General features: G+C 43.9%; 1 protein-coding gene across 3 annotated transcripts in view; it reads right to left on the bottom strand.

Annotated features, from left to right (window-relative positions):
- GHR (growth hormone receptor) overlaps positions 1-23,503 on the bottom strand; it is a 1,187,134-nt gene that overhangs the window by 62,879 nt on the left and 1,100,752 nt on the right. For all 3 annotated transcript variants that reach the window (XM_069627210.1, XM_069627212.1, XM_069627211.1), the window contains one exon: positions 780-945. In XM_069627210.1, coding sequence (XP_069483311.1) covers positions 780-945 — 166 coding nt within the window. The remainder of the gene's footprint in view (positions 1-779; positions 946-23,503) is intronic.

Here is a 23,503-nt window from a genome sequence, read left to right as displayed (position 1 = left end):
TGTTTGTTCATTGCCCACAATTGTGGAGTGAGACTGTACATGGAGGGGACATTAGATCAGGGGTGCCGCACTGGCAGAATCCAGAAATAAATTAAAATCAATGTCTTCCGACAGCCTACACAAACAAATATTTAGAACATTGAAAGTGTTCCTTTTTTGTTTTTACTTGTAAATCTTTGTTTTCTAAATATATGATATATTCCTACATGTGTCTTTTGTATTAATTGATGGATTCAAAATGAAGTAAAACAGCGAAAATAATATTTAAGAATGTAGCCAGATAGTAATCCAATTTATTATATAGGATTCCTAGGCAGGTGTGGATGGGTTCTAAAAAAATGTATTAAAACTTTAAAATATTATTTAGTGACCTGCAATTAAGACACGCTCCAGCAGGGCTGTGCCCATTGTTTTATGTATGTATCTATTTATTTATTTGATGTCCACTATGTACCCATTAGGAAGTGTACTTGTGTATGTCTACTGAGGATTTAGTCAAACAAAATAATAATAGTTTAATTCACTTGGGTCTTGCAGTAGAGGGGGGTTATTGTGGCAATTATTTACTGACCTAGACACCAATCCAGTCATACAGCCACAAAACACTCACAGATTAACCCAACCATTTATCCATCTATAGTTCAGCCTATCGATGCTACCGTCAAATGTTATTGCTCTGTGTTTGTCACCGCTATGGCTTTTCATTTGTAGCTTGCTTGTGTTAGTGATGTAATGTACATGCATATCTGGATTAGGCAGCAACTGTAAAGCATACCAACCTTCATGCGGTTGAACTGCAGAAATCTGGCTCAGGGGTACATAGAGGCTTTCGCTAAATTCTCCATAGGAACCCGTAACATGTGGACGACATCTTACTCTGATTTCGTAGTCTTTATCCATCTTCAATGCATAAACTGGAACAGTGGTTAGTGGAATAGGGTCCAGCTGCAAAGGTACAAATATCATCATTGGTGGAACCACATTACCTTCTTGATTTCCAAAGTTGGACAATTCCCATTCAGTCTACATTTGCTGAAAACATTTCCCAACACAATGCATGCTAAAATGTTATGCTTTGAATAATGAACACACGGTTCGTGAGCAGTGGAACATCCACCTGAGTGTTCAGGTGGTTCTGGGTATACTGCGTTTCTAAAATGATCAATGGTTCAGTGCAAACATTTTTCTAGGGTAAAAAGTGGCAACAGTTCCTGCTGCGTAGGGAGCAATTTTAAAAGAGCAACCTTTAAGAAAATTAACTAGTGGTAGGAGGTGGCTATGTTCTATAACTTACAATTGACTTCCATATTTTTGTCATGGAAAATGTTTATTCCAACATTTTAGACATGGAAGTATTTTGACTTCCAAAACCACAGAATGATTTCTAAATATTTAGGCTTAGAAGTGTATTACTTCTTGTCCCCAAAGGTTAACTGAAGCTGGGGGTGCAGGTAGTCCATTTCTAAAAATGAACTACCTGCACCCAGAGCTTCAGTTAACATTTTGGGACAGGAAGTAATAAAATGGACAACTCAGTTAAAAGTGACAGTTATGTCATGTTATGTTATTTGGCATTTAGAGAGCGCTTTATATATCATTGGTATGACCTCAAAGCGCTGGTAGGTTGAACACCCTCGGGAACCGTAGTTCTGGTCAGTCGAGAGGGATAGTGTCGTAGGGTGCACCAGATATGTGTGCAGCTGGTGTAATTGCCGGTTGGTAGCTGTGTCCTAGCATTTACGTGTGGTGCTGGAGATGTCAATTTGATGTGTGCAGTGTGGTGGGTAGACCCCCAGACTGAGATCTGGCTGCGTTAGGCCTGAAGGACGCATATGTGAGCAGCTATGCCGGAATGTGCTCGGCTAGCTGCATTTTATTAGGGTGATGAGGTGTTGATGAGGTTGTATTCGTATGTGGACAGCTAGGCCGAATTAATCAGGGGTATAGCTGTGTTCTAGTTGAGAGATGGTGTATAGTAGAGAGTAAGTGTAGTGGTGTGATGTTGTGGTTATGTTTAGAGTGCCGAGACCAGGCACGTGGACAGGATGGTGGGAACATAGCGACAGACAGTGACAGAGAGGGAGGCTTTGTGGCAGATATTGTTCATGTGTTTGTGGCTTTAGCACCGTAGTGGGCGCTAACAGATAGCACAGACTGTTAGAAGCAGATGCTTTGTGTCAGATGCAGTGAGAGTAAGGATCATACCGTTCTCAGGCCGTTATGGCATTGTGCCAGTCAATAACCCCGGCATTCTGAACAGCCTGATTGCCTGAGCTCCCGCGTCAGTGGTGATTGGTTTTAGATGGGAAGGAACAATGATTTACTTCAGCATTAGATCACCAAGCAGTCTCTATGAAAAGTCACCCTTCTTAAGTCTCGTCTGTTTAGTGCTACTGGAGGCAATGCATCGGCATTCAAGCAAAGCCTCTCAAAGTGTAATGTCAAAACACCAGTATTCATAAGAACGAATAAACACCATATTGCAGGGGCCAGTGGCAAGAAACGGGTGCTCCCTCAAGTGTGTGCACCTGAACGGATGACTTACTCTACAGCAATAGCGGCATGCCAAATGCTCTACTGGTGATGGAGGATGCAAGTGGGAATAATGCCAATAGCACCAGAAGGAACGGAGGGACACTTATGAAGCAAGCTTTACTTTCTTCCAGTGCCCTCCATTGCATTTAACGTGGCCCCTGAAATATCTGAAGTCACAACTAACTGCTGATTCTGCTCACAGGCAAGGAGCCACTGAACCCAAATATATGTTATCTGTTAGGCATGTCAATGCCTGCATGAGGTTGCAGACCCTGGTATAGAGTCATGGCGTTTTGTAAGTGCTCTCCAAAGTGGTTGTTACCCAGTGGGAACAGCCAATGGTTGGACATAAAGCTCAATTTCCGACTTTGCATGGCCTCCCAATATGATGTGATACCAAACATCGTAACACTGTAAGGTCTGCAAGCCATAATGACGTGTATTCCAGTGGTATTATTACGAAATGTTTGTACCAATGGAAGTGCAACATTGCATGGCATCAGCACTAGGACAAACATTTCCTAAGTGTGGGCATGTCATTTCGGGGTCACCAGATACCCCTGGTGGGAAACTCTGGCACTCAGGGGTGGACTGGCAACCAAAGGTAGCCCTGGAAATCATTTTCAAAGTGGCCGCATATTACACATTTTCAGCCAGCCCAACCCTTTTCCTACGGGAAAATGTGGAAATACCACACAAAAGAGGCTCAGGGTGCAGAGGCCTACCGGGAAATCTCCAGAGCTTCCTGTAGGCTAGTCCAGCCCTGCCTGCACTGCACTTGTGTCCCCTCGTTCAGGGGTTGTAGGAGCAGCACTGTAAAACAACAACAATCAGGTCTGATGAGTGGGGTGTTCACTTTGATATTTTAGTACAAGTTGTCCAGCCGGCAGTGCCTAAGCAGCATCCTAATGACGGCTAAAGGCAAGAGAGGTACGAGATGGGAGCAGCTCTTCCCGCGTGCACTGTGTCACCAAATTCCTAACACAATGGGCGTGGAAAGAAGAATGTCCCCTGAAGAAGGTGATCAATGAGTCTGGGGTTGCAAGAGATGAGAGTGGTGGGATTCCTGTTTGTTAGGGAGAATTCTCATTCAATGGCTAATTTCCCTCACCTAGTGAGTCCCTCAGCAGCTTTGCTGGATTTCTGGAGTTAATTTGTTCCACTTGGTAAGTTTGCAAGCTTTTCCCCCACTCTTACACATGTTTTGCCATGTGTATTTCATCTGTTTTTGTGATTGTGGACTCTGGAGTACACCACTTCAGTAGCCCCCTTCTTTTGTGTGTTACACAGCACCTTCGGTGCAGTGACACACGGTTGTCTTTTAGACTTCCCACCAACTCCATTTCTGGGGCTGACTACTGTCCCCCAGAAAAGGGTAAAGTTGCCATTAACTTTACTTAGTCATTTAACCACAGATCCAGTACACCCCATCTTACATGGAGTATTGGAAAGGGTTAATCCTTAGCCCTTTTTATCTGTACCTCCTAGAGCATTGTTTCGCTCTTTTAACATTTAGACTTGGCTGGTGGCAGTGGTATCTACCCTAACTTTTATACCACGATTATACTATATAAACGTGGTATTGTTTTAGGCTATAATATTAGCCTCAAACTTAAACCCGCTTGACCAAATACTTTTTCTTTTGGCTCCAGTCGGGTTTATTCACCATTTCTTTTTGTTAAAGTCCTTCCTGTGTTTTACTTTGCGTGACAAACCAGGTTTGCCTTCTTTGTTCACTGTCTTTTGGAAGGCCTCTGCCAAGAAGCCCTGCTCTAGGTGCCTGGGTGTCTTGGTGGGCTGAATGTGAGGGAAGGGTGTAGTACCCCCTGCACAGGGTATCCTAGGAAACCCAAGCCGCATTTTGCCATGAATGGCTGAGGTGGTTGTCCAGGCTGGACAACCCCCCTGTTGCGTGATTGACAGCCAGGCTGTGTGAATGGGAGATTTTCGCATAAAAGGCAGGACTCTTGGGCTAGAAGTCAGAGTCGCCACTGGAACTACAAGGAACCGAAGAGAAGCAGAGAAGAAGTCGGCTGATGCAACTATCCCGTCCCGGTGTAGCCCTGCTGCAGTCCTAAGCTATCTACCCTTTGACGACCAGAGAAGATCCAGTCCGGAGTCTTCTTCCCTTGAGCCTGGTGGGGATAACCAGCTCATCTTCTACAGCCAGAGGATCCTCTTCGTGGTCGAAATTGCTGCACACTGCTGTAATGGTCCGGATAGCTATCTGAAGAGCCTCTCCTGTTTTTAAGGAGCGCACCTTTTATTCACCGTCGCTGCTGCCAGCTTCAGCCCTGTGTGGTGCAGAACCCTCCAGACGTCCTCCTTCTTGCCGAAGCTCCAGGAACCGTGGGTCTGCAGGAAACTTCCAGGAACAACTGCCGTGGCACCGCTTCTTCATTGACTAAGGTACTGTGCTCTGCTTGAGGAAATCGGGTCAATCCCTTTTTCTCCTCCTACAAGGCTTGCTCTTATCTTCCCTCCTTCTTATAACGTTTGCTTCCTCCATTGACAATATCTAAATACTCCTGGCTACGTTGAATTGTGAACTGTCCGACTGTGTGATCCTCGACAACAGGAACCCGTTTCCAATTGACACTGGCTCCGTCCTATTGACTCTTGAATTTCTGTCCATGAGTGTTCTCTGATTCTGTCTGCCTTGACAAAAGTATTGCCTATGATTTTTGCCCCCAACTCTCTCTGGGTATCTCAGGTGCTAAGTGTGTTTTTGCCCCGGTAACATTTCTTGCCGCGGATACGCGTTTCTTTAGTAAGACCGAACTGTCATTACTGTCAAAAAGTGATCGCATATGTATTCCCGGTAACGTCTTTTGTTTCACAACAACGGTCCGTTAAAACATAGGGTACTTACCTTGAAGTTATACCGTACAAAGCGAATTGGTTGGTTGTAGTATATTTTACGTGTGCTTTTGAATTAATAGAAGTGTTGTGTTTATAACAAACGGATTAATAATAAATGTACTTATATCTTTTACCTCACTGTTTGCTTGAGTAACAGTAATTGTGGTCCCTTTGTGTAATCTCTGATACTGCTCATATAATCTTGAGATAAGCCTGGCTGCTCCGCTACTGCTACCACTTTAACATAGTAGTACAGGCTTGTACCAAAGGTAAAACTTGTATTTCCACTTGTAGTCTTAATTGTGTGCAGTGGTCCCTAAGGGCACTGCACAAGTTTCTGCCTAACACTGTTCCTGGAGCAAAGTCAGCAGGAAGATGGAGCTTTGCAGGTGCTGCCAGAATGAGTGCAGAAGAAGCTAAGTGCCAACACCGAAGTGTAGGGGCCGGGCCATGTGTAGTTGCAAGCATTGTGAACATGCCATATGTATGAGAACATACATGGATTAGATGGGTGTCCAGTCATAATTTCGAAAACATAATTTCGAAAGTAAAAAAAATCGAATCAAAAATGTCGAAAAAAAAAATGTCGAATTGTTTTTTTTTCGATATTTTTTTTTGGCTCTAGTTTCTGTGAAAAAAATAGGTAAAAATAAAAAAAAGGGGGGGTTGGGGGGGAACCCCCCCATTTCGAAAAAAAACGTCATTAAAAAAAAATTCGACATTTTTTTTTTGGACGTTTTTTTTTCGACTTTTTGACATTCGAATATTTTGTATTCGAAATTATGTCTATGAACCGATTAGATGCAGTGGTGGTAATGGGAAAAATGTAAAGGGGAATCCCGCAGGGGCGGAGTTTGGAGAAGCGGCGGAGTTCTGAGGGGGACGAGCTGGCAGCTCCGCTCAAAGGAAAATGTCAAAATAATAGTGCAATTTCATTCATGCTGCTTGTTTCCAAACTCCACACTGTACATCAATTCCACTTTAAATCACTTCCTTGGCAGTGGTGCACCCAAAATACAGTTGGTAATGCAGTGATTTTTAGTACATTAAGGGATCCATAGACGCGCTCTACAGTTGAAGGCTGCCAGGGTAGCTCAGCAGGTTGCGACACCGTTGCAGAGATGTTATATAATAAAAACGGGTTGTTAATTGTATGATTTTTTGCAATTCCATATAAAAGAACAAGTGCTATAAAATGGGTTTGGCCAGGGGATAGGTTGGGCTAGCAGCTTGCCTATATTCAAGGCGGGGGTGGAGGTATTTCATCCCCTGTAGTGAAAATCAAAAGTTGGCACCCACGTACCCACAGTTTAATTTCCTAATAATTGCTGTCAGCACAACAGAAGCATTTATTTGTGATTGAGCAGACAAGCATATAACATCTGTATCAATATAACCTGTCATAAAACACAAGGGAAGGAGCACACAAATTCAAATGACAGGGTATTTGGCAAGTTTAAGCAACATTTTTGAGCATGGAAATGACTTTTTTTTTCTATGAAACTGTAAGATGCACTTTTAGAAAACAATACTGTGCCCAGCATGTAGAAAGCCTTCTTTTAACAGTGATGCCCCCCACCCCAGTGATAGTCGTGGCTCATTGATTTCTGTGGTGTCCTTTTCAGGCCAGAAGAAAAGAAACAGGTTCAGAAAATTGGCTGGCAAATGCGCGAATGACGGCTGTGAAAAGGAGCACAGAGCAGATTAGATCACTGAGCCCCAGCTTCCCTTGTCGAAGCAGGGGGCTCGGTAAAGTCTTGTCAGGGCTCAGGTAGGCCGGATCCGAGATCCAGGGAGATATCTGATGCTGGAACCCGGAACCGGCAAAAGCCGACCCATTGACCAGGGTTGATTAGGTGGGATTACTGAGCCCCTTGTGACTGCACTTCACGTATGTAGGGAGGCATGTGTGCCACTGAACCACACATATGGTCATTATATTATGCATAAAAGAAAAACACAGCCATTGGGTGTTTTTAGTGGGCCATTTTATGCTGCACTTGGCATACGATGACAGCACTTCACTTGTACTCCCCATATGGTGACTATACCTTGAATGTGAGGCATACCCTGGCATACCCTGGTAATGGATTACTGTCAGCACTGAACTTTGCGGTCCATAATGAATTGGGCTTGATCTATATCATGGATGATGTGGCAAGAGAACCAATTTCATTGTGGCTTGGGGTTTGGGCAAATACTAATGCTTCCTTGTCCCAGTATCTTATAAGAAACCTTGCTAAGCATAATGGGGCGAGGCCGATCAAATGGCTGTGTTATATAAAACAAACATTACAGAATTAAAACTTGAGCAGCATTTTGATATGCCAGCCTACTGACCTGGGCAAGAAGCCGCGAAATGGGAAACAGAGTGACAGCTTGGATTTATGGCAAAAGAGACATTTTAGAGACAGTAAAACCATTGAATAGACGTTTTATGTTATTATCAACAAATGAAATAAAAGACTATTTAGTTTGGTCCTACAAGAAATCACAAATAAGTCACATAACCAGAGCCCGTTTTAATTGTCTACCATTGGGGGAAGTAATAGCAAAGAGAACGGGATTGAGTATTCATGCTGATTGTCCTGTATGTGGAGGAGTTGGCACACTTCCTGTTTTTTGCCCCAATTATGCCGTGCTAAGAAGGTGGTTGCTGGTCCCTGTTTTTAGAGGGAAAAACTTCACTCAGTTTGGTTCAGCGCTGCTTTTTCTGTTGAAAGCAGAAGCTCCTCTGATCGCCTGGGCCCTGTCGATTTTTGTAAGTAGAGCATTGAAAATGCACCAAAAGATTATACAGGATAAAGAGGCCTTTTTATTAGCAAACTTAAGTACACCTTCCCTTCAAGTAGCTGGGTAGAGTTTGGGTGTTTTATGCTACTGTTCAATTTGAAGAGGTTGGCGGAATTTTAATGTTTTAATCAATGTATGGAATTTTATATAACTGTTTTCTATATCTGTGTTTTGTACTTTTATCAATATTGTTATCTGAATACATTTTATTATTGATTGATTGATTATTGATGCATAAGATTCTACGCGGGTCATCCATGTCATATTGATGTCACTAACAACATATATTCATGAGACATGTCGTTATATGTGAATTGTTAATTATGTACTGTTTATTACTGTTTGTAGAGCTTACATGCATTGTCTGCTGCTGTGTCTAATTGTACAGACACATTAGCACTTTCCACTTTACACTTGCCTTTTATACACACAGTTTTTTGTATGTATTTAAGATGAACGTATGTTTATTTTATATTTAATTAGGGATGTCTTTCTTTAATATAGCTGCAAAGTACATATGGTTGCTTTGCAGAATTAAATTGTGTAATAGTTTATTGAAGGCCTGGTATATGATACCATGTGAACATATGAGATTATGTTTTTAACTATTTTTGTCTTGGTGTTAATTTTCTAGTTTATATGTATAGGATGTTTTTTTAAATGCAAATGTGTGCTTATTAAATTATATTCTACAAAGTGTTTTCATGTTTAATGTATGCATTTTGTGAAGAATAATTGTGTATTGTATGTGAAGCCCTTATCAGATATGTTAATGGTCCCTTTTGCTTGTGTACCTCAGCAGTGTAGGCGCGGGTCAGGTACTTGAGCAACTGGTTTGGTGTTACCTATATAAGCAGTATTTATATTGTTCCCCAAAAACATGTCTAACACATGGAGATTTTGTGTTATATATGAGAGGCTATGCTTGGCATACTAATGGTGGGATCTGCATATGTGAGCATGTCCATCACGTATAGTGATTTAACTATGGATGTGTGGCATTAAGAGGCGTAATGTGACATTGATGAGTAATTCGAAGGTGCCCTTAGCATCTTATGGCAGTACGTACACGCGTGAGACTGTACCTGCAGTGTTATCTGGCCTTGGATGGTATTTCCTGGATAATAATGCCACACTTGCCATATGGTGGTAGCACCTGCACGTGGAAGGCTGTACCACACGTATGGTCACTGTACTATGCATGTGACGGATGCATTGCACTGGGCCACATAGGCTGTGCTCGGCATATGAAGGTGGGATCTGCACACCTGAGAATGTACATTATATATGGTGATTACACTATGTATGTTAGACATTAACTGTCAGTGGGTAGCTACATTTGGCACATTGTGAATGTTGGATACGTAGTATAGAATGACAATACATGGCTTGTGTAATCGGCATGGCATGGCATGAAAATAGCTGCACGGCCCCGGGCTTGTGCTGGTTCTGCTTAATATATCTGTTTCTTAGCATGACCTCACCCACTACCTATCAGTTCGGCACTTAAGTTAAAATATGATTGGTAGATAAAAGTATTTTTTCATCTGCTTTAATATATATGGCCTAATTTTACAATGTAATTGTTAGTTAAAATGTGACTTTATATCTGTGACACCATTTCCTTTGATGTCATTGGGTGAAGGATCATGTGTCATCACGTCCTGTGATAACACTGGGTAAAAGGTCATAGGACAAAACATCCTATGAGGTCATCACTCATGCAATTGCACTTCTTCTGCACCCTGGAATTTTGGCGAATTCACGTCCCTGCTCCTGGGACAATACAAAGTCCTTCAGTACATTGTTTATTCAGGTCAGGGTTTGAGCTAGTGGTAGAACAGTGCTAAGCTGCAGCTGAAGTTTAATGTAACTTAGTTTAAGCTTTAATGCCTGAGCATGATTTAGTGGGTGTGCTGTTCACGGCATGCTGTAAATACATGGAATATTTACATACCATTCATCTTGGAGCAGCCCATGTTTTTCTTCCTCTGTTAAGGTTACTATCAGCATGAAATACCATAAGCCAAACAAGGGGCTTTCCAGTTGGATCCATCCTCTAGCATCCTGCCATTTTCTTTAGTTGGACTTGTTCCCACTTGGCTCTCATGTTGTAGCTTTCCTCCGAGTATATAACACCAGAGGGTCTCACATGCTCAATTTCCTTTATTCATGATAGACCTTTCATTTGCTTTGCACACGTGGGGGGAAGAGGGGAAGTCGGTTTTATATGTCTCGCTTCAGCGCAAGATCGGGCTTTACTGATCCTCATAATTTTATTTGCATTGTCTCGGTTGGGGTTGCATTTGATTGAACCCAAACGCAATTTAGGGCACGTTTTGAGGAGGGTGTTTGAGTTCACCAAGAGCAACTACCCAAGCGGCTACCCAAGGGTTTGGTGCGCATTACCAAATAAATAAACAAACAAACAAACTCTAACGTCCTTTGAGCATGAGCTGTTGTTGGCACAGCCGGCCATAGTAGTTTTCCAAAGAAATAGCTAAATTTCCTCAAGCAGCTGTTCTGCAATTAATTCAAATCGGTGTGTTTTGACATGTGTTCTTGAGCCAGTATCGTTATTTGTCTAGCTTTGAAACAATGCGTGTCGGGACACGTCTGACTGGCGTTCAACCATGTGTGAATAGTACATGAAACCAAGCTTTATTTGCGCTTTCTCCCACGCTTTCTCAGGGGGAAATACACATTTCAATAGAAACATGGTTACAAAATAATTTCTTTAAACTAGAGATGTAAAAAAATTAATAATTGTGAATATTATTCGGTCTTTTCCACCAGACACCAACTTTCTGAAAGTACAATATGTTTCTATACCTGTAATTCGCAACTGCGTAGTTCACTGAAAGCAATGAAAGACGACAGAGATGCCAATGCATACGTCCCCCACTCCATCTTAATCATCGTTTAAGTCAGCTCTCCCATTCCCTCGATAGTTCCTACACGGAAGGAGATAGTGGCCCCATTGGCTGCAGTCCGTTGGTTTAAGGTTGCAGTCCCCTCCCCCCACACCTTCTACCTATCACCTGTTCTTAGTTATTTTAGACATGCTTTCATGACCAAGTTCCGTACTACAGGGCTGGTCATTTCTGTCAGCTATTCCCAAACGGGTTTTAGGGCCTGGCACCCAACTAAGGAGCTATCAGCTCCAAGGGTTGCCCCTATTTCATATTCTTTCATCTGAAAAGGGTGCTCCACTGTCTTAACTAATTGCCCGGAATTCCCCTGTACAATAGATGTTATAACAGTGACATGCCTGATCCTGAGTCTACTCTTTTTGGACTTTGCCCTCTGGAGCAACTACTCTCTTTACATAATAGAGCCTGAGGGCCAGGACTACCTTTGCAGAAATTGGAGCTCTTTCTAATTCCCTGTGGAAAGCCGCCCTGGTACTGAAAGTTGGTGAAGTGGTAACAGATCTAAGCAGACTGGCTTCGATGGTGTCTGGGGTGCAAAGACCTTTTTGACCCCAGACGGCTGCTCTTTACACCACTGCAGTAATGCAGTCGCTTCTATTTTGTCACCATTAGAATGAGACCCACTATAGTGCCCTTCACAGTGCCCAACTTGGAGAAATGATGGATCTTTTCTATTGCCTTCTTCATTATTCTGCAGGGTCTTTTGTATGTGTGGCACGCAGGACCTCCTCCCTGAAAGGTGATGCCTGCATACTTGTAATTTGGCTATATGTTAAACACATCTCCGTCTACAGTGCTTGGCCGTTTCTTGGGGGGGGCCCTCTGAAGATCACAGCAATTATTTTTTTGTATATTTAGATCCACGTTATTACTCAAAAGTTATTATTTTGTGGCCCTAGTTCTCTGTATCAGGCCTGTTTTTGTCGAGTCTAAAATGACTATGTTGGATGCAAAAAGAAGTGCACTACTTTCATTGCATGTAATTCTAAGGTGTACCCTGCTGGGGTAAGCTGTGCTATTTTGGAGAGGTATAGAAATGGTAATAGAGGGCCGAGTACACAGCCATGCCTAACCAGTCTTTCGAATGGGAAGCCTAACAGGGTGATCCTTTTGCCCAATACCTACCTTGGCCCAATACCTACCTTTGGCCATACACGCTATGGATGATTTGGTGTACGCCCTAATGAGGCCTACCTTTCTCTGTTTTGACCATAGTCTAGATCTCTTTATCATGCCAAACGATTATTTTATTTTATTTATTTCATTGGTTTTTTATAACTCGCCTACTACGGCACCTGGGTTTGGTTTCTAAGCACGGATCCGGGATTCGCACCTCTGTTGCTCTGCATGGTCTTGATTCCAAGACCAGCGCGTTTATGCTATCTTCCGTTCCCTTGATTCGTATTGCTTGTGAAAATCATGCAAAAAAGCTGCTCGCCCTTGTACTTTATGTACGTGCCTGCCGCCCATGCAAGTACAAACGCTTCTTCCACCGTTGAGCGGTTCTTCTGGAATACATTGCCCAGCGCAGAGGGGCTAGATCTTCTCTACCCTATCTTGCAGTTGGATTAGGATCCATTTACTGTGAACTTTGCTGCCACATCTAGAAGCGTTATTGGCCTGAAAGAGGCAGGATCGCTTGTGTCACATTTCCTTCATAACGAGACTATGATTCCATCTTTCCAAGATTAGGTTAGATTGACACCTTCACAAATACTATACATCCAATCACCCTTGTTATTACTGGTGACAACTATTCGGAAGAGGTCTTCTAAACCTTTTGAACCTGTGATCCAGTGGTCGAAGTGAGCGGGAGCGTTCGGGAGCGGTGCTCCTCTACTTTTTTTAGTTACCTTTTACAGCTCCTATACTTTTATTTTAAAAAGAAACCGTTCCGGAATGGTTTCGTTTTACAGTAAAAGTGTAGGAAGAAGTTGAAACTTGCCCTTCAGTGCATTGAACTGAATGTTTCCTTAAACAGCAGGTGCAAGTGTTTGGTGATGTGTATTGTGTCTGGGATGGGACGTGATGATGGGGTTTGTGGGGAGTGGGTGCAGACCAGCAGAGAACATTGTTCCACTACTTCTTTTCGTACACTTCGACCACTGCTGTGATCTTCCTTCTCTCGAGATGGTCAATTAGTTACATAACCTTTGTTTTTGTGGTTTTGCAATTCCCTTCCAGATAGTTGACTTCTGGTGGGTGAGCACTTCCTGAGGGGTTAACGTGCCAGGGGGCTTAAAAGCAATAGTGACATATTCCACCCATGTATCAGCTGGGACTTCTGGGCACAAAGTTATCACATTGCCCACTGTTTGCTACTTGTGACCAGAATGTCCTATAGTCTTTGTGCTTAACTCTGTTTAGCAGACAACCCCAAAGAATATTTGTGTAGGCTTTCTCTTTCATCCTTAAATTATCCTTCATAGTTTCTTTTACTGCTTTTTCTCTTCCATGTCATCAGCCGAAAGGTGGCTTTGCCTACATCGTCTTGTGACGTTCTTCATCCTTGCTTTAGCGGTTTGACATTCTACAACCGTGCCAGAGTTTGATATGCTTTTTGCACAGCTAACTGAACAATCCAAATATATCATCATAGCCCATCTCCTCTAACCAGCGTACCAGTAATTCTCTGGTAGGAAAACATGCATGCCAAACACCTTGTCAATATCACTTTATCTATAACACCCACTCTATGCCCCGAGTTGCCGATGTTTTCTCTGCCAAAATCAAATAATCTGCTCTCCAGGTGTGTGATGCTTTCTGTCTCAGTATTATTAACACAGCCCTTTAGGCTGATGTGTTCCCTTACAATCACCAGGTGGTTCATGCCACTCCTTTTGAATAATCCTTTTTTCGGATGTGAATGTATTGGACCGGTTAATGTGTTTACACTGAAGTCTGACTTGTGAAAACAAAGCAGTATGAATGTATACTCCCATCTTTTACTGTAACTGCATGTTAACAATGGTTTACAACCAACCCAAAAACAATTGTGTGTGCTCGTGTAGTAGTAGGCTGTGCATGACGACAAAAGGGAGGCAAAACCTCAACACAGAATAATTGGTAGTAAGCAGTGCCTTAAGTGGCACTACAAATCGAGCTGGGGCCCATCGAGGGGGCGTGGCCTAACAACGGGGTCTTGATGGGCCGTTAGGCCACGCCCCCTTGACGAGCCCCGGCTCAATGGGCTACTGGCACCCCTGCCAGGCAGCCTTTCGTAGAGATTAGCACCCTCTCCCCTATGGGGGAGAGGGTGCTGATCTCTGCATTTATTTTGTATAGGCTTGCCTGGCAGGGGACAGCGCCTCGCCTATTCAGCCTTAATGGTGGTGCTGCCCCTCGCCAGCTGGGGAGGGGCAGCGTCACCATTAAGGCTGAAAGGGTGAGGCCACTGGAAGCAGAGGCCTTTTTCCTAAAGACTGAAACTCCGCGGGAGCTGCAGTATTTAGAAAGCAAGGCCACTGCTTCCAGCGGCCTCACGTTTCTCCATAATGGTGGCGCCGGCCCACGTGCATCCCTTGATTAAAGGGATGCCTCGCAGGTGCGGCGCCACCATTATAGCTGAAAGGCATTTTTTTCTGTAGAAAAAAATGCCTTTTCGTGTAGTGGCAGGGGCTGCCCGGGGAGATTAGTGGGCCCCGGCAGGGCCCTGCCTCAAAACGAAATTTCGGAGCCTGCCAGGGCTCAGCCCCGGCAGGCCCCGGCCCACTTAAAGCCCTGGTAGTAAGACCCCAACTCCTTGACCCGCCACAACTACTAAGCCCCCTTTTTTGATTTGACCTTTTCCTCATGCCCCTTGTGTTCCAGTTGATGTCAACAACAACACAGTTTGCAGCCCAACCTTGCCCCCATCTGTGCACCTGGATGGTCCGGCCCCTGTGGGGTGAATTTAAAGGCCGCAAACAGAAGTCCCTTTCACATGAATGGCAGGATTTTAAACACTGAAACAAAAATGGCCTGGCCTTTGTTTTTGTTTTTCAAGTAAAATTAAAGAGCCACATGGAAAAGGGGCTTACTGTCATTACCAATGGATAAGCAGCATTTTAATTTACAAAAGAAGGAGGAATCACATGGAAAACAGGATTTTTAAACATTGAAAACATAAACGGCCTGCACATGTATGCAAATAAAAACGATGTGAAAAAAGTAAAAGTGAAAAAACCATCACTGCTCACAGAAAAATTTCAGGAAAACAAAACATGATGGGTAGGTTGACAAAGAGCAATGTATATTATGTTTCACCCACAAACCTCCAGTGACATTTGAAGAGCCAAGAGCCAAAGAAAAAAATGTCAGTGCAAGGCAGACCCTTTTGCTGGTTGTGAGCAAAACTTCACAAGGACATCTCCCACTTTAAGCCTGGATGTTACATCTCCCATCTAATGACCAACCGCAATTTGAATGTCCTGCCAAAAGCGTTGGAATTCGGTGTTCTCCAGACCTGCTGGCTCTGAAAGCAAAGTTACCCTAGGCTGGAGCATGACTGATGTAATATGTGTGAAAATGGGGGCACCCACTTCAAAGAGCAAGTTACCAACAGAAAGGAGACTGATAAAGGTACAGGGTGACCCAGTGAAAACAAATGGCCGGAAGCAGGAGCAGGACCATTTGTCCCATATTTTTCAAAAGGACTATTATCATTTAGGCCTTTTTCTCAGCCATTATAAGGCAGATTTATTTAATTTTAGCACCATTTTTAATGTCATTTCCAGGCGATTTTGGGGATATACAATTCATGTTCCTGTGACTCTGGGAACTGTAAGGGCCAGTTAAACTAGGTTTCTGGCTAGTGTGAACATCTTCCAAATGCGAGAATTAGTGAGCAGGTGGAAATTGAAATTGGGGATATGCTTAATAATGTACATATTCATAACTGTTGTTTTTTTATGGAAACGGCAGAAAGGTGCCATGTGGCTGTGTTACATGATACAGATTTGCTAGTTGGCTTATCTAATTCCCCATGATTAGCGGAAACAGAAAATATGTTTAGTATGGCAGTTGGAATCGGAAAACTACCAAGCTCAACAAACTTAGAGGTCAGTTTGTCGAGTGAAAAGAAAGAGTTGCTGACCTCGCCCTTTGTAATACCAGTGATCTTAATTAACCACCAACAGCCGTCAAGAATGCATTCCGTTGAAGCATACATCGATAGCGGAGCAGTTGTAAATTATATTGATCAAGAACTGGCAGCAGAGATGGGGCTTCCTTTGTGTTCTAAGCCAACTATGGACAAGGTAACCACCGTGGATGGGACAGAAATCGCTTCCGGACCACTGGGTCAGGGTAACCTTGCTGTTCCAGGGCAGACATCGTGAGTCTATTTCATTCGATCTCATCAAGGCGCCTCAGTTCAGGCTAATACTAGGGATGCCATGGTTGGCTGCTCACAGCCCTTTGATAGACTCGCGGGCATGCAAATTAACCTTCCCCGGTGACTGCGCCCCTGCCTGCTATTAACAAGAGGAGAAACCAGACATCTGTATCCCCATGACTCCCGGAGCGACAGTATCAACCCTGGGAGCAACTAATACCTTGCCAAGTGAATACCATGATTTCCAGGATGTTTTCCGAAAGGACCAAGCCAATACATTGCCATCGCACAGGCCCTATGACTGTCAGATCGACCTTGTTCCTGGCGCACAAATCCCTTGCGACAGGATCTACGCTCTCACAGAACCCAAAAACCTTCATTTGAAATCCTATTTAGACCAGTACCTTGCAAACAGATTTATCCGTCCTTCGAAGTCCCCCGCAGCCAGTCCTTTGTTCTTCGTACCGAAAAAGGAAGGAGACTTGAGAACCTGTATTGACTACCGTGCATTGAACCAGATCACCGTGAAGAACCGCTCCCCCTTGCCACTTATCCCTGAGATGCTAGACCAAGTTAAAGATGCCCAGATTTATATCAAATTGGACCTACAAGGAGCGTACCACCTGGTCCGCGTCAGAAAAGGAGATGAATGGAAAACCGTCTTCCGTACCAAGTACGGCTTGTTTGAATATCAAGTCATGCCCGTCGGGTTATGCAACTCTCCTGCGGCATTCCAGTATTTCAGGAATGACGTCTTAAGGGAGTTAATTGATGTGTGCGCCTTAGTGTACATAGACGACATCTTAGTATACGCAGCCTCGGAACTAGATTATGTCAGGCACGTTCGTTCAGTCCTCACAAAGCTCCGTCAACATCGCTTGTTTGCAAAGCTTGAAAAATGCTTTTTTCACATCACCGAAGTAGAATTTCTTGGTTTTATCCTTACTTCAGGAGGCATCAGAATGGACGTGCACAAGGTAGATGCCATTCTGAAATGGCCTTCTCTGAAAGCGGTACAAAGCATGCTAGGCTTTGCAAACTTCTACCGCCGGTTCATCCCAGACTTCTCTCAGGTTGTGCACCCAATCACAGTAGTATTACGAAAAAACAATAAAAAGTTTGCTTGGACCGAAGAAGCAGAAAAAGCCTTTCAGGAACTTAAACGAAGGTTTACCTCTGCTCCAATCCTGCGACATCCTCATCCAGACCTCCCTTATGTCATTGAAACTGATGCGTCCAGTCTCGCAATGGGGGCTGTCCTTTCACAGAGAGACCCGGAAACCGGCCAGCTACATCCTGTGGCCTTCTGGTCGAAAAAGTTCTCACCTCGAGAGATTAATTATGCCATCATGGACAAGGAACTCCTGGCTATGAAATACGCCTTTAAAGCCTGAAGGCACTACCTTCTGGGCGCCAGACACACCATTACAGTCATCACAGACCACCAAAACCTGCAATATCTCAAAACAGCCAAGGCCCAGTCCTCGCGCCAATTACAGTGGGCCCTTTTCTTCGCCGAATATGATTATGTAATCACATTTCGACCAGCAGTCAGAAACGGAAAGGCGGATGCCTTATATCTCACATGGGCATAGATAAAATAGTATATACAACTCCAGACCTGGTACCTATTACACCTAAAGACAAACTCTTGGGTATCACGACAGCCTTAACACAAGCAGAACTACAAAAAGAAATCCAACGGACAATGAATCCTGATGCCTACCTCGCATGGCAAACTCAAGGAGAACAATAAACCATCAAGGACCATCTACCCTTTTTTAGGGATCGCCTATATGTACCCAAGAAGGAATTACAACAGCATATTATTTCAAACTATCACGATTCACTGATCGAAGGACATCCTGGGATCGCCAAAACCCTAGCTAAAGTGAAAGAGAACTTTTGGTGGCCTACCTGGCGTAAGGACATCATTCAGTATATTCAGTCCTGAGGTGTCTGCGCACAAAATAAATCACAGAAGCAAAAACCATCTGGTCTCCTACAACCATTGGACATTCCTCCAGTTCCATGGAACACTCTTTCCCTTGACTTCATCACTGATCTACCTCCAAGCCAAGGGTTCAACACCATCCTTGTAGTTGTGGACTTATTCTCGAAGATAGCCCATTTTATTCCTTTCAAAGGCCTCCCAGACGCAGCCACTTTAGCAAAAGTGTTCCTGGAGGGCGTGGTTAAGCTACATGGCTTCCTTTCGGTTCTGGTCTCTGATCGAGGCAGCCAGTTTGTTTCAAACTTCTGGAAAAAATGTTGTGCAATGGCACAGATCGACGTTCGGCTATCTACCAGTCACCATCCCCAAACGGACGGCCAAACCGAGAGAACCAATCAGACACTCAAGCAATATTAACGGTGCATGCTGCACCATGAACAAAGGAATTGGAAAGACCTACTATGGATAGCCGAATATGCATATAACAATTCTTTGCATTCAAGCATGGGAAAGGGCAAAGGAACACCTTATTCATGCCAAAGAAAAACAAAAGAGGTTCGCCGACCAACACCGGAAAAAGGCCCCTGATTATCAAGTAGGAGACAACATTTGGTTAGCCGCTAAATTCGTACCCATCAAGGGAACCGGGACCTTTCTTCCCAGATTCTTACGACCCTATACCTTTAGGGCAATTATCAACCCAGCAGCCGTGAAACTGGATTTACCACCTAATCTACACATCCACCCGGTATTCCATGTGTCCCTCCTGAAACCAATGCAACCCGGCACACAGATTGGGACACCACCTTAGCCCATACTTGTTGACGGAGAACCAGAATTCGAAGTCAAAGATATCTTGGACTCTAAATACTCTAGGACCAAGCTATATTATCTCGTCGATTGGAAAGGATTTGGACCACAAAATAGATCCTGGGAGCCGAGTGAGAATATCCACGCACCATGTCTAATCAGGAAATTCCATCGGAACTTCCCAACCAAACCTGGGCCAGACAGAAGGAACACCATGCGAGGGGCCATAGGGGGGAGTGCTGTCATGACCCTCGCCCAAAACCCCCTCTGGCAAACCCATTGGCCAGGTGGAGTCAGGACTTGGGCCTCTAGAGCCTGGCATCCTCTTCAAAAGCCTATGGCGCCAGGCTCATACACCATGAAAAACAATGTGCTTGGGAACTAATTTATTGTATTGTCAGCCAACATGGAGGCATCCACATAGCTTGGTTCCTAAGAACCAAGCTATGCGGTCTAGTGTTTTGGGTGTGGTAGCCTAGGGACTACTTTACCTGGACTATTTTGTTGGGGCTATTTAAACCACACCCGAGCAAGACAACACGCTTTGCGTTACTTTGCAGCTTGCAACGTGACGCTCACCGTGTCCAGCTATTCCCTCGAACCTCGGAGAAGCAGAACCTGCAAGGAGATAAAAGGAACATCATTAGCAGCAGCATTTTACCTGCAGTCTTCATCTTTAAACGCTCGCAGCTACTGAGAACAGCATCCTCGAATCTGCACGCCTCCCGGACAGAACGACCTTAAAGAGGAAGATAGAGGCAACATTAAAGAAAGCAGTAGAGACATTTACAAATTGCGAACTGCTCAAAAGGCTTACCTGGCTGGTCGCCCCTCGGCTAGCACCACTGCGGACATTCCACTCGTGCTGAAGAACACTGCAACCTACAAGGAAGGAAAACACAGGTTAGCAAAGGCAAGACTTTGCAGCGCTGTGCATAGCGCTTACTTACCACATCATAGCGCTCTTAATGCACCATCATTTACCAGCGGGGCTCAACCAAGCCAGTTCGCTGCGCTGAAGCTCTGCATACCTAAGGGAGAAAAAAAGAGACATTTTAAACAAAGAAAGGCATGCAGGATAGCAACAAAACTAAAGAACAGCAATAAGACCTACCTGAACAATATCAAATGGGTCGGCGTCAGTGAAGTAACTGGACCGCACTCACCCATGAAAGACAACGCGACCCTGCAAAGAAGGCAGGACGGAGAGCATGCCTAATTCTACCACAAGGTGAGGAGAGGGCGCCAGAGGGACTGAAATCATATGGGGGTAAAGGGGGGATACTTACCCCAGTCGGTCAGTCTTGAACACAGTCCTCCTGTATTTCCAGGCAGAAACTTCCCCACAGACCACATCAGGGCAAAGCTGAGAAGCATACCAGCGAGTAACCCGGCTTGGTGGCGTCCCTGTGGATACCAGGTGAGCGTAACAGTAAATATGTGTTTGTGGCAAAATTAGATTTTAGTTCCAGTAACTCTGGGAGGTTTCTGGAAACTGTAAATATCACCCCATAAACATTACATCATTTTTCTGAGATCCAACCAGCAAAGAGCTAGGCAGAGACTTCTACCCTTGCCCAATCCTATTGTTAGAGGCGTGTGTAGTAAAGCCTGCCCCTGTCATATAATGTGACAATGTCACCTGGCATTATAAATAAGAGCCCCTGACAACACACAGGAAGACGCTGATTCCTGACTTCCTTCGCCAGCTTCCCGTTCCTGTCTCCACCTTGCATTTATCCATCTAAACTCCAGATCCCAACAACAAGGCCAAACATTGCTGATGCTGCTTCAGTTGGGCCTCAATTCGAAAAAAATCCACTTAACCAAGGGAAACGCTGTGGTGTTTTGGGAAGCATCCTGAATTAACCTGGTTTGCTGCTCACTAAATGCATGCCTGCTGCAAACCTGCCATCCAGCTGATCTGTAGTATCCAGTGACCAGTCCAGTACCAGTCCAGTGCCATCTGGTAACCAGTCCATGCCTAGCAGATCCTGTTCTGCTATTTTTGTCCGGCTATCCTTTGTTAGACCAGATCTTTGTGGTGACTAGAAGCGCTGAATGTCCAAAATCCAAAATCCCAACTAAAGTGGACGTTGAGTATCAATAGGAACCATAGAAAACATTGTATACCTTGCCTTGTTTTGTTCCATCCCAATCTCTAAATCATCCTATACTTATCCTGATAACTTGTAATATTGTCAAAATCATTCTTGAAACCCTGCCTTTGATTCCTTGTGCTAGTGCCCACATCTTTATTAATTTTGTGTAAACCCTAAGCTATCAATCCTATTTCGAGTGATCGGACTGGTTCCGCCAGGGCGGGCGCGGAGGTGCTAGGGTTGAACTTGCGATTCAACCATGGAGCTTACTGTGTCTCAATATGGTAGTCTAGCCTGAATGCCCTAGTGTAGAGTAAAACTGTTCTTGGCAAAATTGATTTATTTTCCTTGTTTGTGCCTTCATTTTCTCAAAAACGCACCTCATTAGATCTTGTACAACTCACTCAATTTACCAGCTAGAGACCTAATTTCACTTCCATATTGTCCCTATGATCCATAGCTGCACCCCAACACAAAAACACAAATACACTATTTCACCTGTTTTTATTAAAAACCGTTTTGGTAAATTCAGACGGGAATTGCAAAAGTTTGCTAAATTTCTGTGTCATTTTGATTACAAACTGTTTTAAATCTTCCATTCAATTTTGAATTGTATGCTATTGCTCAATCCATTGCTTGTGATTGCTAGATTATTCCAGTGTTGCTCCAGTAAAGAATTGTTTTTGTTACAAGATTTTTATACACATTCATTCATTTATTCATCTATTTCCGAGTGTTATTTTTGCATTGCCAGGGTTTGAAATCCGTTTTTCTCTCTTGTTTGGGCATGGACGGTCGGATTTAAATTCTGTTTCTTGTCTGTCATTCCTGATAACTTGCTGATTCTGTTTATGCATTTAAAATTGATTATTTGTGGGTTGAGGGTACCTTGCAGGGGGAAATTCTAACTCAAGTGCTATCTTCCCTAAAGTCAAAAAGTGCTCCTATTCTCTGGTGTTTCGGTAGATGTATCAATAGAAGGTTAAACTAAGTGCATTGCTTACATTTCTGTTATTCTTATCACGCCATTGGTGATTGCTGCCCCATATTAAAAATGGTATGATTTATTTTAATTTTAAAATAAATAAATAAATATTACATTTTATCCACCCGTCTGGTTCATGGTCCATTGTGACCCGGGGTATTTAAAAAGGGGATGTGATATCAGTGATATATCATCTTAATATTGAATCTAATCTATACCATGAGCATTTCAATTGTGCATTGCATTCTGGGCCGAGACTAAGGTGTGCGTCGCCTGATTGAAATCCTTAACAGATAGGTGCAGGATAGGTCACCCGCACAGCTTGGAAGTTCAGCCTGGGTCCAGGGGGGCCGCAGCCAGAGGTCCACAGGTGGTGTGCGTCCGGGGAGAAGGCACCACTGTGTGGGATATATCCAGTTGTCACCGCTGTGAGAATCAGTGGTCTCTGCTGTGCGGCTGCCGCCGCGTGGAGTGCCAAAGATAAAGGCACATAGCCCGGAGCAATGGAGGCTCCACCCCCAACCCAGGCCTCAGAAGCCTTGCTCCTCTCGTCAGCAGTAGCCCACACCCTGTGGAAGTGCGACGCAGTGCGCTACCATAATTGCAGACGGTGCGCTGTAAACAACGGATTTCTCAGCAACAGCTCCAACACGGGGAGCGGCAGTCAGGCAGTCCCCCCACCAAGTCTTTAGGTACCCTTCCAATTGCTATTCAGGGTAAAACGTGGCATCAGTGAGGATGATTAGCTCTATACGATATTTCCCAGCACGGAGCAACAGCGCCCCCAAAGATAGACTTAAGTTGAACTTACTGACACAGACTATCCTTAGTTTTCTTTAGGTAGGGAAATCCCACCTTACCATAGGGCATTTTAGGCCTTACTACATCCTGACATTTAAGAAAAATAAAACATCTGCTTAAAAAGTTTCATCTGTTGTCTGTGTCTTACTTCATGATGCCTTCACACTACCTAAATGATTGCCCTCACATCTATTTCTATACAATGTGTAAGGATTTGAATGTCGAAATGATAAGTGTTCAAATAATTGGTCAGCGCTTCTTCCAGCTCTTGGTTTGGTCTTCCCCAAGGTTTGAGATAGTTCACAATGCAAAGGGGTTCCCTTCCTCAAGCTTTCAAGTATTTTCAACTTCTTCAAAACACGATTGTTTGTAATATGTCCCAGCTCTTCTGGTTTGGTTACCTTTCACCAATTT

This window comes from Ambystoma mexicanum, chromosome 6p (genome assembly GCF_040938575.1).
Source record: "Ambystoma mexicanum isolate Mex_15411 chromosome 6p, UKY_AmexF1_1, whole genome shotgun sequence".
In the NCBI taxonomy this organism is placed as follows: domain Eukaryota; kingdom Metazoa; phylum Chordata; class Amphibia; order Caudata; family Ambystomatidae; genus Ambystoma; species Ambystoma mexicanum.
This window is presented reverse-complemented; position numbering and strand designations above follow the sequence as displayed.